General features: G+C 41.7%; 1 protein-coding gene across 1 annotated transcript; it reads right to left on the reverse strand.

Annotated features, from left to right (window-relative positions):
- Positions 1–208: 208 nt before the first annotated feature.
- On the reverse strand, positions 209–14,006 carry mark1 (MAP/microtubule affinity-regulating kinase 1). Its single transcript, XM_058640767.1, has 18 exons — positions 13,656–14,006; positions 9,550–9,753; positions 9,338–9,391; positions 8,782–8,830; positions 8,372–8,437; positions 8,233–8,303; positions 8,027–8,083; positions 7,815–7,949; positions 7,204–7,305; positions 6,977–7,096; positions 6,756–6,855; positions 5,608–5,720; positions 4,957–5,098; positions 4,741–4,874; positions 4,438–4,523; positions 4,124–4,273; positions 3,785–4,042; positions 209–3,006 (listed from the first exon to the last, which is right to left on the reverse strand). The coding sequence occupies exons 1-18, from the start codon at positions 13,707–13,709 to the stop codon at positions 2,664–2,666; spliced, it is 2,238 nt and encodes a 745-aa protein (XP_058496750.1). The 5' UTR covers positions 13,710–14,006; the 3' UTR covers positions 209–2,663.
- Between the last annotated feature and the right edge of the window lie 3,484 nt (positions 14,007–17,490).

Raw genomic sequence — 17,490 nt, forward strand, 5'->3', positions numbered from 1 at the left:
TTTACCTTTCACAACTTTGTCTTAAACACTTGACTCCGGTGGTTTCGTCCACGTGTTCTGCAAACGTAGACGTCCTGAAGAGAAAAAACAGAAAATGTTTTAGTTTTGAGTCCAGTTTTAGAAAATGTTGTCACCAGTGTTCGTAACTCATGTTTAACGTGAGATGATCATCCAATCATCAGATGAGACCACAAACAGCCAAAAACTGTTAAATTCAGTGTTTTTTTATTTTATTTTATTTAAAATGACTCTATCATCATCATCATCACTGCTACACTCGACTATTTCCTGTTGGTGGCGCCAGGTTACCAAGGTCCTGTTTAGAACCTGTGAGCTGAGGCAAACGTTTGTTTCAAGTCAGAGGCTCAGATTTACGTCGTCTTTTCCCAGGACGTGAAGGCAGCATCAGGTCAGTGACCTTTGTCCATCCTGGATTTAAGTGCTTCAACTTACATGAAGAGTTCAACATACATGAACATGAAGAGTTCAACATGTGAAGAGATCAACATACATGAAGAGTTCAACATACATGAACATGAAGAGTTCAACATGTGAAGAGATCAACGTACATGAAGAGTTCAACATACATGAAGAGTTCAACATGTGAAGAGTTCAACATACATGAACATGAAGAGTTCAACATACATGAAGAGTTCAACATGTGAAGAGATCAACATACATGAAGAGTTCAACATACATGAAGAGATCAACATACATGAAGAGTTCAACATGTGAAAAGTTCAACATACATGAAGAGATCAACATACATGAAGAGATCAACATACATGAAGAGTTCAACATGTGAAAAGTTCAACATACATGAAGAGATCAACATGTGAAAAGTTCAACATACATGAAGAGATCAACATATGAAAAGTTCAACATACACAAAGAGTTCAACATACATGAAGAGTTCAACATACATGAACATGAAGACTTCAACATACATGAAGAGTTCAACATGTGAAGAGATTAACATACATGAAGAGTTCAACATGTGAAAAGTTCAACATACATGAAGAGTTCAACATACATGAACATGAAGAGTTCAACATGTGAAGAGTTCAACATGTGAAAAGTTCAACATACATGAAGAGTTCAACATACATGAACATGAAGAGTTCAACATGTGAAGAGTTCAACATACATGAAGAGTTCAACATACATGAACATGAAGAGTTCAACATACATGAAGAGTTCAACATGTGAAGAGTTCAACATACATGAACAGTTAAACACGTGAAAAGTTAAAGTGTGCAGAGTGGATCCTCCGTTCAAACGCGAACAAAAATATAAAAATTAAAAAACCTGAAAAAACCCAAATAAATCTTTTGTTCAAATTTCCTCAGTGTTCGCAGCGGCCATTTTATAATTGAGAATTCAGGAAACTAATTCAGAAGTTTAGAACTTGAAAGTACAACTACAGGGGGCGCTCCAACGGAAATGTTAGGACAAAAACACAAGAGAAGCACTCACTGATCAGCTGACGTCCACCTCGTTGTTGATTCAGTGGCTAATGTTAGCATTAATGCTAGGTTTAATCAAGTTGATAAACACATGCCGCGACCCTCTGGCAGAGGATAAAGCGGTAGATGATGACTGACTGACTGACTGATAAACACATGAGTACAAAACAGCATCCACTGACACCAGCAGGGGGCAGTACTGAGTGTATGAAGTGATGAGCAATAACACTGTTGATGTTCAGAGCAGCCATCGACTTGGTATTACAACCTCGGGGGCGCTACAGTCCAAACTTCCTGCCCTAAAACCAGTTTGAGCCAGTTCTGACTGAGGAAACTGGAAGATTGACAGCAGAGTGATCCTTTAAGTTTGAACAGGTGTGAATGAAAACAGGATTTAATGGATTTAGTTTCAGGTTTCAACATAAACAACAACAGAAAATGAAGCTTTGATCTGACTGAATAAAAAAAGAATAAAAAAGTAAATATAAACAAAACAACGTAAAAAAATAAAAAATAAAATATTCCGATGTGTCTGAACGAGGACGAGGTTTTCTGAACCAACAGGAAGTCGATTTCATTTCTGCTCAAATTTTATTGCAAAGGTTTTCCCTTCAGCCACCAGGGGGAGTAAGAGTTCGTGCTTCTTCAGGAGGGGTTTGGTTTCGCTGGCGTCAACATTTAGTGACATTAACATTAAATATTAACTGTGTGGAGTATAAGAAGAGTCTGTGGTGCGTTCACACCGAACCCAAAACAAACCTTTTCACGAGTCACACTAATTAAGCCAAGACGTGAAATTCAATCAGTCGCAAAAGTCAATCGGCGCTGAGATTCTTCTGAAAACACGAACGTAGCATTAGCTTCAGGAGAGCAGACGCAGGCTATCGATCTACTCCTGATTTGACAAGAATCGACCTTTAGTAGGAGACAATGACTTTGCAGGATTTGCGTCTCCGCCCACAAATCCTGTGTAGACCCGTAATCTGCGTCAATTGTAAGAGTGGGCAGGTAGAAGGAGAGGGGGCGGGGCAGGGCAGGAAGTTAGTGAGGAGAATGGACTTAGCTTACACAGCTTAGCATTAGCCATAAGTGAGTTTTCACGCGTAAACACAAATGATCGGTCGTTTTTTTTTGGTGTGAACGCACCATTCATCTGGAACAGTGCTAAAAACAGAAAATGGCCGCCTTGGTCGTCATTCACAGCCTGAGCTCGTTTGCTACTTTCGAGGCGATGTTTTTGAAGGCGATGGACGTCCCCGAGATCCTCTTGAAGCGCACGCCATTGAGTGAGAGGCGGGGCAACTTGCACACCTCCATCTCCCACTGGACCAGACTGTCCTGCCGCGCGTCGCCGTGGACGCAGAACAGCAGGTAGCGCTCGCGCTGCTCGTAATCACAGTTGTTGGCGTCCAGAACCCTGCGGATCTCCTTCATCATGTCGCCCGGCTCCATGGACGACGTGGTCTTCATGCTCCATGTGAACCGCAGCGAGCGAGGCTTGGAGTCCCGCCCCTCGTCCTTGGATTCACCCGATAAACTCCTGCAGGAAATAATGCAAAAAAAAAAACACAACCAGATGTCATTACTCAGGGGCGTGTCCTCATTCTGCGTCGAATCAGAAAGCTGAGAAATGTCACTCAGCCGTAGGTGTCCTCATATGAAGAGATGCTATGTTGCGACATACGATACGTTTACATGAAGAACTCAAAACACAAATCGACTGGCTAACACCTGAGCTGAACTATTAGCATATCATGCAACAGCCATTCTAGGTTTAGTCTTTTGGACTAAAATGCTCTATGTGATAGTTTTAGTCCAGTTTTAGTTAAAAAAAGAAAAAAAGAAAGAAGTATAGTCTTTTAACAAATTAATTTAGGTCATATTTAGGTCCCCAGCCCGTGGTGCGCCGCGACTGACTCTAGGTCGGCTTGGAAAGGCTCGGGGCCCAGACCTCGCCGCTTCCCGGGGCCGCAGATATATACACTTGCTGCGGCTTCTCCCGGCTGCTATTTAAACACTTTATTGTGTGTTGTTTCTACCACTAGGTTTCACTCAATCAAAACACTAAAATAAAACCTAGTTTGATGACATCAGGAAGCAGCGTGGGATCATCATGGGAGCTGTTGTCAAGTGTATCATCTGCATAGAAGAGAACATTAATGCCTAAAAAAGCTGGAGATTAGTGTAAACTATTCTTTTTTTTAACCTACAGGGGGCAGTAGAGCATCACACTGGAGGTTTTAACAGTTCGGTTATTTGAGATAATTTTTATTGTCTTTAAAGTATTACGTATTCGATTCGTCATCACTTTCACTGACCTGCGTACGAATTTGGAAGTGATCTTTCCGATGAGTGAGGCCGAGGTGCCGCGGTGCGGCGCGGCGGCGGCGTGCTGCGACAGGCTGGGCGAGGCCGGCGGGCCGTTGTAGGTGGCGGGTCGTCGGTCTCGCAGCTGAGCGCCGTCGAAGGTGGAGCGGGTGGAGGAGCCGCGGGGGAAACGACTCCGGTCCGGCGTTGTGCTGCTGCTGGTGACGCTGAAGGCTGAGGGCGAGGAGGGCGGGGCCTGGTGGGCGGAGCTGCATGGTGGGAAGAGACATTGTTAGCACAGTGTAGAAACATAAATGTAATTGAAACGCCGACAATCGTGAGAAAAGAACCTCTGATACTCGGCGCTGTCGTCGATGGGAGGCAGCATGGACTTCATGGGGTGACCCGACGCCGACATGGACTTCACGTGACGGGGGCGTGAGGAGGAGACGGTCGCCCCGGGCGATGGTGACGGAGATGCCGCAGGAACCTCGGGAAGACTGAAACAGAAACAGACGAGTTACTGCGTGTGTGTGTGTGTGTGCGAGTGAGTGTGTGAGTATAGTTTTCTCTATAATATCATATTATTATCCAGAAACCTTTAAACAAAAGTTTAGTTTAGTCTAAAGTAATGAAGTAACCATGGCGACGAGAGATTCCTCACCTGCTGTCTTTCCCGTTAGGAATCACCACAGAATGGCGTTCAGTGTTCGTCCGCTCGTAAACGTACGTGTTTCTGCGAGTGATGCTCTGCGACACAAACACCAGAGTTACAGTGAGACCTCTAGTGTCAAAGCGGGATATTGCAACCAAATTAACATTCGAGGATGAGGATTAACTTTGTTGCAATATCCAACTTGGACACTAGATGTCATTAAACATGCGAACGCTTGAAAAAAATAGCTATAAAACATGACCTTTGACCCTGGTTTAAACCGGGCTAGGACCTCGATCTTTGACCTCTCACCCCTGAGGCAGTGGCTGATTTCCTGCGGTCTGGAGCTCCCATCGGTGAGGCAGGCTCCGCCCTCCTCTCGCTCTCTACGCTGTTGGCGTGGCAACGCTTGGTGTAGGAGACAGGCGGGGGGATAGAGGGCGCCACTGAGACACAAAGCACAGAGAAGATCGTCAGAGTGACTCAGACATTTGGGTGAACGACGTGTACGATGTTCCGTAAACTCACCGTGATCGCTGAACCTCCGGTGCTTCTGATTGGCTGCTGCGCTGCGAGAGTGGGCGGGACTCTGACTGGAGCCGTTGAAGTCGCTACAGGGTCTTGACCTTTGAACCAGGTTAGTGCTGGACAAAGACTCAGTGCCTTCAAACTGGTGGAGAGAGTCACAGCAGAGGATTGTGGGTAAAACTGGAACTTTAAACGGTTTTAAAATGTAGAGCCCTGAAGTGAATCAGAATGTCTGACGTTGTCCAGCAGAGGGCGCTGTGAGCACAGTTTGGCCTTAGAAACACTTCACAGGGACAAAAGCTGACACAAGGACTTTTATTTTGAAAACTGTGAGGCTGTGTTTTAATGTGTATGAACAGAAAATGGTGCTTTTATTTTGAAAACTGCAGGGTTATGTTTAAGGTGTGGACAAACAGTAACGGAGGCTTTTATTTACCGTAATTTCTGGACTATAAGCCGCTACTTTTTTCCCACACTTTGAACCTCACAGCTTAAACAATGACAACCACAACCACAACCACACCGAGCTAATGGTAGCTAATTGTGGCTAGAATACTGGGTCGCGAGTAGGTGTCATCTGTTGCTAGGCTAGCAGCCCCCCTCCCCAGTTCCAGTCTTTGTGTTACACTAGGCTAACCATGCTAACCACACCTCAGCAGTTTTCCTGCCCAGCAGCAGGTACGTCGCCGTTAGCTCGTTGTACTTCGGACCGTCCAGCGCTTTCATCACTTCCTCCTGCGGGAAACCCATCGTCGCCATTAGCTCTGAAAAGATGCATAAAAACAACAATCACATGTTAGAGCTATGCTAGCAGCTGTATGACGCTGTGTACTCATTATTAATGTCATACATGAGCTAAACGCCACATGCTAATGTGCACATGTTCCAGACAAACTGACAATTAATGGAGGTAAAGTTCATTGTGGAAACTTTCTTCTAGTGAGACAGATATTTCATGTTAGGGTAATGACAAATACTCGTGCTAATACTGCGGAAAAAAAGAGCACATCATTAGCTTCAGTCAATTTAGTTTAAATGTTTGAAAATAAGATTTGAGACCAGGTTTAAAAAAAAAAGGAGAAGATGGCGGGGCCAAAACTGAGGTAGGAAGTAGTAGTGTGTTACATTTAAATTAGAGGTCGGTACTGGGAGTTGAGTTGGAATTGACAAACAGTAACCAAAACTCTTATTTTGAAAACTACAATTTGAGTTGTGATGTGGACGAACAGTAACTTAAACTTTTATTTTGAAAACTACAGGTTGTGTTTTAGCGTAGACAAACAGTGACTGAGACTTTTATTTTGAAAACCAAGGGTTGAGTTTTAGTATGGATGAACAGTAACTGAGACCTTTATTTTGAAAACCACAGGTTGAGTTTTAGTATGGACGAACAGTAACTGAGACCTTTATTTTGAAAAGTACTGGTTGTGTTTTAGTGTAGACAAACAGTGACTGAGACTTTTATTTTGAAAACCAAGGGTTGAGTTTTAGCGTAGACAAACAGCAATGTAGACTCTTATTTTGAAAACTGCAGGTTGAGTTATAGTGTGGACAAACAGTGACAGACTTTTAATTTGAAAAGTCAGGTTGAGTTTAGGCATGGACGAACAGTAAATTAGACTTTTATTGTGAAAACTATTAATAAAAAAAAATGTTATCTTGGAAGTCGCTCCAACTTCGGAGCGTGTGACACTTGAGTCGAGCTAAGCTTAGCTTAGCATTAGCCACAGAAGAGCTTTAATATGTGTGTGTGTGTGTCTGTCTGTGTGTGTGTCTATGTGTATGTGTGTGTGTCTGACCGATGCGTTCCAGGTCGTTAAAGTCCTGCTCCGGTTCAGTAAACGGTTTCAGATCCTCGTTATCGTAGCCGACGTTCATCCATCGATCTTTCATGATTTGCTGTGGAGACAAACAAAGGTCAGAGGTGTGTTTGAGGTGTGTGAGCGCCCCCTGCAGCTGAGGATCAGCATGAGACACAGGATGGAGGCGGGGTTTGGTTGATTGGCTGGTTTTTTTTTACCTGCAGGTTTCCTCGTTTCCCAGGGTTCAGGACTAGCAGCTTCTTGAGCAGGTTCTCACAGTCGGTCGACATGTAGAAGGGAATCCGGTACTTTCCTCTGAGGACACGCTCCCTGAGCTCCTGCGCGCACACACACACACACACACACACACACACACACATATACACACACAGGTTATTAAGGAACCTGCTCAGCTGCAGTGCTGTTCCTATTATTGTGACCACACCTTCAGGTTCTGTCCGTCAAAGGGCAGCGAGCCGCTGACCAGCGTGTAGAGAATCACACCCAGACTCCACACGTCCACCTCTGGCCCGTCGTACTTCTTCCCCTACAGGATCACAGAAGAACTACATTACTCAACAGCCCCTGCCCTAACACATCTAAAAGAATAACAACTAAAATGAAAGATAACATAAAAATGTGTATTTTATTTTGAAAGAATAACAACTAAAATAAAAGATAACATAAAAATGTGTATTTTACTATGAAAGAATAACAACTAAAATGAAAGATAACGTAAAAGTGTATTTTATTTTGAAATAATAGCTACTAAAATAAAAGACATTAAACGTGTCTTTTATTTTGAAAGAATCACTAATTAAATAAAAGATAACATAAAACATGTATTTTATTTTGAAAGAATGACTAATAAAATGAAAGATAACATAAAAAGGTGTATTTTATTTTGAAAGAATAACGACAATAACATTATTCTATTTAAAAACCTGAACCTGCCGTGAATTGGTTTGACAGGAAGTCGTCATAGAGAACAAATCGGGCAATGACACACACGCACCTGTGTGGGCGTGGCGTGGTGGGCGGAGTCTTTGCGCTCACCTGGAAGAGTTCGGGTGCAGCGTACGGAGGAGAACCACAGAACGTGTCCAGTTTGCTGCCGAGCGTGAACTCGTTACTGAAGCCGAAGTCTGCGATTTTTATGTTCATGTCGGCGTCGAGAAGCAGGTTCTCCGCCTGTGATCAACGATCAATAATCAATCATCAGTGATCAGTCATATTGATCTGACATTGTTCAGTGTGTGTGTGTGTACCTTGAGGTCTCTGTGTACGATCCTCTTGTGGTGACAGTACTGAACTGCAGAAACAATCTGACACAAACACAGAAGAAGTTCAGAAAAGAGTGTAAAGAAAAGTAAAGAAGAGGAGGAGGAAAAAGAAGAATAAGACCAGGAAGAGGTGGAGAGGAGGAAGGAGGAAGAGAAGGAAGAGAAACTCTCTCTCTCTCTCTCTCTCTCACCTGGCGAAACTTGGCTCTGGCCTCTTTCTCCTTCATTCGTCCGTGAGCGACGAGATAATCAAAGACTTCACCTGAAACATTAACATCGTCATCATGTGTTGTGGTGACAGTTAGAGGTCATGTGACCTGCTGGCCTTACCTCCGCTGGCGTACTCCATCACCAGGTACAGAGTTTTCTCCGTCTCGATGACCTCAAACAGCTTCACTGGAAAAACAACAGTCATAACATAAAGCACTCACTCTCCCACACCAAAGCCCTTAGATAAAATCAGTGATTTTAACACCACAGCACACGTCACTGCCTCCATCACTAAGTTCAAATGTCTGATTTTGTCACTTCAGTGTTTGAAATCCTTTGTTCAGATTGACCTCAGTGACACAAAGTGAACACACGAGGCAGCAGAGGACAGAGCAGCTCTTGTGTCTTCTCTATGAGGTTTGGTGTGGGAGAGTGAGTGGTTATGTTTTTATTTCATGATAACTTGAACACTCTCCTCATCCTCCTGAGAAAGAACAGGAGGATGAGGAGGAGTAGAGGAAGCGACTCACCAATGTTTGGGTGGTTCAGGATCTTCATCACACTGACTTCTCTAAAGAGCTGAAAACAAAGTGAATCAGTGAAGTTTGAACGTTTCATTGTTTTCGAACAGTCTTTGTGCTAAGCTAGGCTAACATGATCCCACTTTACTGTTTACTGTTACGTTTGTCTAACAGTTTCCCACCAGTTACTAGCTACTAAGCTAGGCTAACAGTTTAAACTCTGTCTTTGTGCTAAACTAGGCTAACAGCCCCTCCCCCAGCTTACAATATTTGTGCTCAGCTAGGCTAATAGTTTCCTACCCCTTACTAGCTTTTAAGCTAGGCTAACAGCATCACACTGCTTATGCTCTTTTAAACTAGGCTAACAGGCTAAGTTTCCACTGTTAATTATTTTTGTGCTAAGCTAAGCTAACCTAACCATGTCATGTACGAGGATAAATGTGTCGCACATCTGTCCCTGATTGGCTCAGACAGAACTGCATCACGAGCCACGAGGAGAGATAATCCCGCCCACTTTTTAAAAAAGTGACTGCAGTGATGGAGGTGAGAGGTCAGGGGGCGGTACCTTCTGTAGACTTGTCGGGTTCAGCTGCGTTTTGTCAATGATTTTGATGGCGACCTGAAAAGAAACATAAAAATAATATTATTATATTATATTATTCATTTCATTTATTACTTTTACATTTGACAGTTGACATCAGCACAATCCTCATGAGAACATCCACACATTTGGCTTTGGCTCCACCCCTTTCGGGGTGTGGCTTGACTTGTCCTCACCTCTCGGCCGGTCAGCGTGTGACGCGCCAGCTTCACTTTGGCGAAGTTTCCTTTGCCGATGGTTTTCATCAGACGATAGTTTCCGACGTGCGGCTGCTCGTCAGCGAGCGACATCGTGGAGCTGCGAGACGGCGCCACCACCTGGCGACTCGACAGTTTGGTGGGTGGAGCCGGCGGAGTGGGGAGTCCATCTGAACACTTTAGCTGCGGGAGACACGTTAATGTCAACAATGTAACGAGTCATGCGGTTTACGCTGGTCAACCCTGACCCCTGAAGACAATATCTGTGCTAAGCTAGGCTAACAAATCCCACTGTTTACTGGCCGTTAAGCTAAGCTAATGGTTACCAATGCCAAAAAGACTATATGCTAAGCTAGACCAACAATATCCCACTACCTAATGGCTGCTAGGCTATGCTAATGGTTACCCATGCTAAAAGACTTTATGCTATGCTAGGCTAACAATATGCTAACAGTGTCCTAAAATGAACAAATAATAATTTGTGTTCGCAGCTGTTACACATCCTAACAGTTTCTCCCGTTTAAAATGTTTGTGCTAACCTAGGCTAACAATTTCCCAGTCTTTGAGCTACACTGCTAACAGGATCCTACTACTTACTGCCTTTTAAGCTAGGCTTAGCCTAGCCATATGGCTAGCCCAATATACGTTTGCGTGATGAACGCAGCATTAGTAAACAAAAACAACAACAACAAAAACAACAAGAACATGATACTGACAATCTGAAAATGGGCGTGTCGCCACCTAGTGAAGTGGAGTCAGACTGACTACATAGTGTTTGTATACTGAGACAGAAGTAAATGCAGAAGTTGTACCTGAGGGTGTGTGTGTGTGTACAAAAGCACGACAGTAACATTAACCATTAACAGAGCAGTGTATTGTTGTGTGTGTGTGTGTGTGTGTGTGTAACGCTAGAAGCTTCACACTCTGTCAGACTGGTTTCTCTCAGCTCCAGTTCCTCTGAACCACACACACACACACACACACACACACACACACACACACACACACACACACACACACACACACACACGTTCGACGTAGTGAGGACATTGTTAGTGAGGACAGTGACATTCTTTTTTTACAGTTACTGAAATAAGTTTGTGAATGTGTGTGTCACATCCTGACAGGACGTTTACGAATCCTCGTTGCTCTCACACATACATCAGCAGGTTCAATCAGGTCAGAGGTCAAAGGTCATGACCCAGTGGGGCCTGAGTGTCAGGCTGTAACTCTGTGTCTTCACTAGGAGGGAGAATCCTATGGTAAACTTCAGCGTTGCCATGGTGACACAAAAACACCTCCAGCAGCTGATTTCACAGTTCAGAAAAAAAGACAAAAAAACTGCAGAGTCATGACCCAATGACCCAGCGCAAGACCACACCCACTCCTCACCCACTCTTTTAACCAAATCTAAGTTTGTAGACTCTTATGTCCAGGAAGTCGGAGTTGACCTCTGTGACCTCCATGACCTGGATTTTCACCACAAACTGAAGCAGGATTGTAAAAAAAACCCTGTTCTGCTTCAGTCCAGCAAGAGGCGCCGACACTAAAGAATATAAATATGAAACATAAGAGAGAAGAACATGGATGTTTAAGTTTGTATCTGTTTCCTGTTTCTGTAGCCATTGTGTGTACAGTTGTTACAGTTACAGTCGGCACAGTCGTTACAATAGAAACAGTTGTTACAGTTAAAGTCGGCACAGTCAGAACAGTCGGCGCAGTTGTTACAGTCGAAACCGTTGTTACTGTTGTTACAGTCGAAACAGTTACAGTTGTTACAGTCATTACAGTTGTTCGTCATTACAGTTGTTACAGTCGGCTCAGTTACAGTTGTTACAGTCGGCACAGTTACGTTGTTTGTCGTTACAGTTGTTACAGTTAAAGTTGGCACAGACAGAACAGTCGGCGCAGTTGTTAGAGTCGAAACAGTTGTTAGAGTCGAAACAGTTACAGGTGTTACAGCCATTACAGTTGTTACAGTCTGCACAGTTACAGTTGTTACAGTCGGCACAGTTACGGTTGTTACAGTCGTTACAGTCGTCACAGTTACAGTCGTTACAGTTGTTACTATTGTTACAGTCAGAACAGTCGGCACAGTTGTTACAGTCGGCACAGTTGTTACTATTGTTACAGTCAGAACAGTCGTCACAGTTGTTACAGTCGTTACAATTGTTACAGTCGTCACAGTTGTTACTATTGTTACAGTCAGAACAGTCGTTACAGTTGGTATAGTTGGTATACTTGATACAGTCGACACAGTCGTTAGTGTTTATAGTCGTTACAGTTGTTACAGTCTGTAAAGTTAACTGATCTTTGTGACTGTGTCTGAGTCTCTGGCTCTGCTGTGTATTTTGTGAAGCTGCTGAACGTCAGAAATGTTTGACATTAAAATCTTTGTCTCCACGCGGAGACAAAGCTGCAGACGCGCTGCTAACATTAGCATCACAACATGATTACACAGCGTTCTTCATCCATCAGACGACCGTGTGTGTTCTGTGACGCAGCAGCAGGTGGACGGAATGTCCTCCTGTCTCGTCCTCTGTCCTAATGAAATGTCAAACACTAACAGGTGTTCTGACCCAAGGGGACAAAGATGTGATCTTCATCTTCATCTCAGTTCTGATCTTGAATTTCAATCCAACAAAATGTTACTGCAAAGACACGACCTGAAGGTCAAACTTCCTGAACCTGACGCTGTCTTCACCACAACAACAAGACAGATATTAAACATCAAATAAAAATTATTATTATTGTTGTTATTATAATAATAATAATAATAACTAGAGGAAGTCAAATCTGTTCTGTTGGTGTTTAAGTTTTTCTGCTCACAAACAAACAAACACAATCATAACCTTTATTTATCTATGGTTTACCCACAGACGAGTCGTGGAGAGATTTTATTTCAGTCCCCAAACAGATTTGCTAAATTTTCCCAACTTTTTTTATAAAGATTTATGCGACTAAGTTTTAAATAACATTTGTTTTGTGTCTCTTTGTCGTCGTTTTGTCCAAATCACAAAATAAAATGTGACAAAATGACGAGTTTATAAGTTTACATCTTTAACCACTGACATCATTTTATGTTTGGTAACTTTATTTTACGCATGTCGATTAAAACATACACATATAAATCTTAAGTAAAAACACGACTAAACTAAAAAGATTGGAAAAAATTTGGGTTTGGGGACCCAAAAAAACATCTCCCACAACCCATTTGTGGGTCCCTGACCCAGTGTTTGGGAACCACAGATCTGTGTCATGTGCTTATTGACATAAAATTCTAATCCAACACTCGATTAAAAAAACATGTCGTGTGAGGCCACTGTGACCTTGACCTTTGACTTCCAAAAATCTAAACACTTCTGAGTCTCAAGATGGACACAAACACATGTGACCTTTGACCTTTAACTGACAGAATCTAATTTTTTTTAAAAACCTGCCCAAGATGTTGTTGAAAAGAAAATCATGCAAACATTTTGCATTTCGTCATATACAAATATATGACGAGAACAGACAGGGGGCGCCACCTGTTTCTGATTGTGAATCAAACAGCAAACATAAATAAACAAGACATTTAAAAACCACACCCCCTCCTAAAGTCCTCTGGACAAAGCTCCGCCCCTACGTTTTGTCACATTTTTCAAAATAAGAGCATTTTATTAATGTTTTTCCGTAACAAAAATATGACTGTTTTTATGTTACTAACTAAATACTGTCAGCGTCTAGGGGCGGGGCTTTGGCTGGAGGCGGAGCTTTGACTAGGGGGCGTATGAGTTGTAGCCTGTCCAAACTTACTGACCTGAGCTTTAAAGTTTAAACATTAACTAAATAATTAAATCAAACTTTACCACTGATAAAACTGCGGTAAAACAATAATTTGAACAAGGTCAATTGAAAATAACTCAATATTATTATCAACTAACAACAATATTTAAAAATAAAACAAGACAATATTCACAAAATCATCAAAATGTCATTAAAACTGATTGATCAATAATCAGTTGTTCCAGAAGTGAAGCGGATTTAAAAACTATTCACAAACAAACAAAGTCAGGTCATCAATCAATAATCAATAATCTCCTCACCACCGGCGTCTGCTCGGACTCGCTGACCGGGGTCAGAGGCTTCCTGCCGGACATGTTCCCGCCGCTGCTCCGCTGCTTCTGCTCCGCTCAGGCCGGAACAAGCTGCTCCTCCTCCGGCTGCTGCTGCTGCATCTCCCCGGGAAACAGGCCGCCGGAGCCGGCGACGGAGAGAGGGAGGACCGGGGCGGAAGGACCGGGGAGGAAAGACCGGGGAGGAAGGACCGGGGCGGCGGCCGCTGCGGGAGGGAAGGAAGGAAGGAAAGAGGGCAGGAAGTAAGGAAGGAAGGAAGGACGGAAGGAGGAAAGTAAGGCCCGGTGTTTGTATCGGTGAGAGAGAGAAAAAGAGAGAGAGGAGGAGTTAAAGAAAGCTCCACCTCCTCCTGCAGCTTCAAACAGCAGCAGCTCTGCGGAGCCACACACACACACACACACACACACACACACTTTCATGACGTCACAGCCTCCGTCATCTTCATCGTGTAAAAATGTCCCAGGATCCTCAGCTGCTTCCACACACGCCCTTAACGATGACTCAGTCTTTTATTTTGTAGGTCTGTGTCAGACCTTTATATTGTGTCAGACTTTTATTTTGTAAAGATGGATTTGATAAAACTAGGTAGGTCTTTTAATTTGTAGGAACGCTCGATCTATATTGTATGTGATGTGTATTTTATCAGACTTTTATTTTGTTAGACACATTTGATTTAATTTTTTCATTGTAGGACTTTTATTTTGTTGGACTGTAATATCTTTACACTGGGATTTGTATTTTCTGTCTTTTATTTTGTAGGTCTTTTTAAAGGTTGAAAAGACATAATAATCAGATTAAATCATGTGGGGTATTCTGATCAGAATAACCATATAAGGTCATGTGAGGTATTCTGATCAGAATAATCAGATTAGTCATGTGGGGTATTCTGATCAGAATAATCAATAATCAGATTAAATCATGTGGGGTATTCTGATCAGAATAATCAATAATCAGATTAAGTCATGCAAGGTATTCTGATCAGAATATTCAGATTAAGTCATGTATGGTATTCTAATCAGAATAATCATATTAAGTCATGTGGGGTATTCTGATCAGAATAATCAATAATCAGATTAAATCATGTGGGGTATTCTGATCAGAATGATCAATAATCAAATTAAGTCATGTGAGGTAATCAGATTACTCTCTATGAACATTAAAACATCTGAACAAGGTCTGTAATCAGATGATTGGTTTCCATGGAAACAGTGACTGATTCTGTGTCGTCATGGTGTTGCATAAATGCTGAGTCAGATTCAGAGTGTGTGAACACAGCTGATAACGCTTCACTCTACTGCCCCCAAGAGGAAACACATAGTTACTACACACACAAACATGATGCTTGAGAGATTTCGTCCCGTTTTTCTCTCTACTGACCCCTAGTGTGTGTCAATTGTGTGACTTGTTGATTGTCTGTATTGTAACCGTTTGTCTCATTATAAACACACACACATATTTGTATAGCATTCATAGTGAGGACATTCATTGACATAATGCAATCCCTAGCCCCTTACCCTAACCATCACAACTAAGTGCTTAACGCTAACATTTACCCTAACCTTCACCTAAACCTAATTCTAACCCTAAAATCAGGTCCTAACCCTGAAAAATATTTTTGAAGGGTTTCAGAATGTGAGGACCAGCTAAAATGTCCTCACTTCCTTGGGTATACAAGTTGTTTGGTAAACACACACACACACACACATTCCATCTGCGTTGCTTTCGATATTGTTAGCATCTTTTCTTGTCATCGTTTGTGCCGTTTGACGACAAGTTATGTCGGAGAGAGAGACTAGAGTTTAAACTAGTTTTAAACTTTCTACAAGTAAAAAAAAAAACCCAACCTTGTTAGCATCTTTTCTTGTTCCCGTTTGTGTTGCCTCCGATCTTGTTCGTGTCTTTCTTGTTCTCATTTGCGCCGATTCCAATCTTGTTTAATCCGGCTGTTTTTCCAGGTATAATCCAGATTAAAGATCCAGAACGTCTCGTTTTAATAGTTAATTTTTTACTTCCCACTGATTACATAAAAGTTACATTTATACAATTACTTCTATTCACTTTATTTCTATGAATTTCAGTAAAGAAGTTCTTCCAATTATTCTTATTTCTCAATCACTTCCAGTGGGATTAATAATCTGGTTGGAATTAAACTGTATTTAATTTCAAACTTTAATCATTTTAGGATTGAAGTCAAATAGAAGTCAATAAAGATTTTTCCAAATAAATAATCTCATTTTAATCTGCACATGAAAAAAAAAAAAGAAAGACACGTGTGTTGTACGAGTTCTCCTTTAATACTGTACTGAAAAATAAATTAAGGAAAATAACTTTAAAATGAAACAAGAAAAAAATAATAATAATCCAGATTATAAACATTCTTTGCCAGCAAGGGGGGGGTTTGCTCATGTCTTGATTAAAATTTACAAATATATTTATTATAAAAAAAGGAATTTTATTGGACATATGCACAAACGTCAAAGCATTCGTTTACAACCAGAAACAACGCAACGTCGCTCGCCCGTCTTCTCGCTAAAAAAGATTCTAGAAAAATTTATATTTATATATGTATAGATTCATACACATGCCCTGTGTGTGTGTGTGTGTGTGTGTGTGTGTGTGTGAGAGAGTGTGTGTGTGTGTGTGTGAGAGAGAGTGTGTGTGGAGGCTGTACAAAACTCAACTGTACAAAAACAAAAAGCACATGATGGAACCGTGACCTCTGACCTCTCAAACAGGTGGAGCTCAGGAATGATTTTGGCTTGATTTAAAAAACAACAACAAAAAAACTGAAAAGCAGACGCTGCCTCCTAGTGTTCATATGACAAACAACTGCCAACCTTTTTCTCTCTTTTAAGTGTTTTCACTGAACAACTTCCTGGTGATTTAAAAAAAAAAAAAAGAAAAAAAAAGGGAGGTGGGGCTTCAGGCGTGAAGACGACAAGGAGGATGAGGAATGTTAGAGAGAGAGAGAGACTAGAGTTTTAACAGATAAACTTTATCTACAAGTTAAAAAAGCTTTTATTCTGAAAAAGGCTGTGAAATTAACGGGATAATTCAATTATTTTTTAAAGTGTAGTTGTTTACAAAAGACTCTGCTAATAAAATCTATGATAGTTACGTCACATGATCACGTCTTTATCTCACTTTTAGACTTTTCCAACAGGAAACCAGAGAAAATCAGGGATTTTAACATCACAACACAGGAGTTGTTGATCCACTGCTGCATTTAAAAATCTTCGTTCAGATTGACCTCAGTGACACAAAGTGACCACACGAGGCAGCAGTAGACCAGCAGCTCCTGTGTCCTCGTGAGCTAAAATCACTGATTTTCTCTATGAGGTTTGGTGTGGGACAGGGACGTAGATTATTTTGGCCGAGTCTTGTTGAGTGGTTAAAATCAGTCATGTTTTTACTGAGAGTGAGCCTCTGCCTGGTTCTCAGCAGAAGGGGGCGCTCACAGTTACAAGCACATTAAAAGGTTGAAAACAACGGAGCCAAATACAACAAAAATATTCTGAAGATAATTTAAGAGAGACGTCATTTTGGTTCATTTACATATTTACTATCGTTTACTTTGGGAGATCAGACGACTGGATCAGTGATGTCATCGTCACTCGTAAACAAAGTGCGGTTTATCGGAAAAACAGGTAAATACTGGAAAAATCAGGATTTTTGTTCAAAGCTAATAAATCGTAAAATAAAGTATTACGATGGAGAAAAAAAAAAAAGATTCTTCTTTTGGTCAGTCAGTAAAGTTCGTTACGGTGGTTCAGTCAGACGGCAACTTCAGTTTTTCACTTTCTT

The sequence above is a fragment of the Solea solea genome, chromosome 10, assembly GCF_958295425.1.
Source record: "Solea solea chromosome 10, fSolSol10.1, whole genome shotgun sequence".
Lineage (NCBI taxonomy): Eukaryota > Metazoa > Chordata > Actinopteri > Pleuronectiformes > Soleidae > Solea > Solea solea.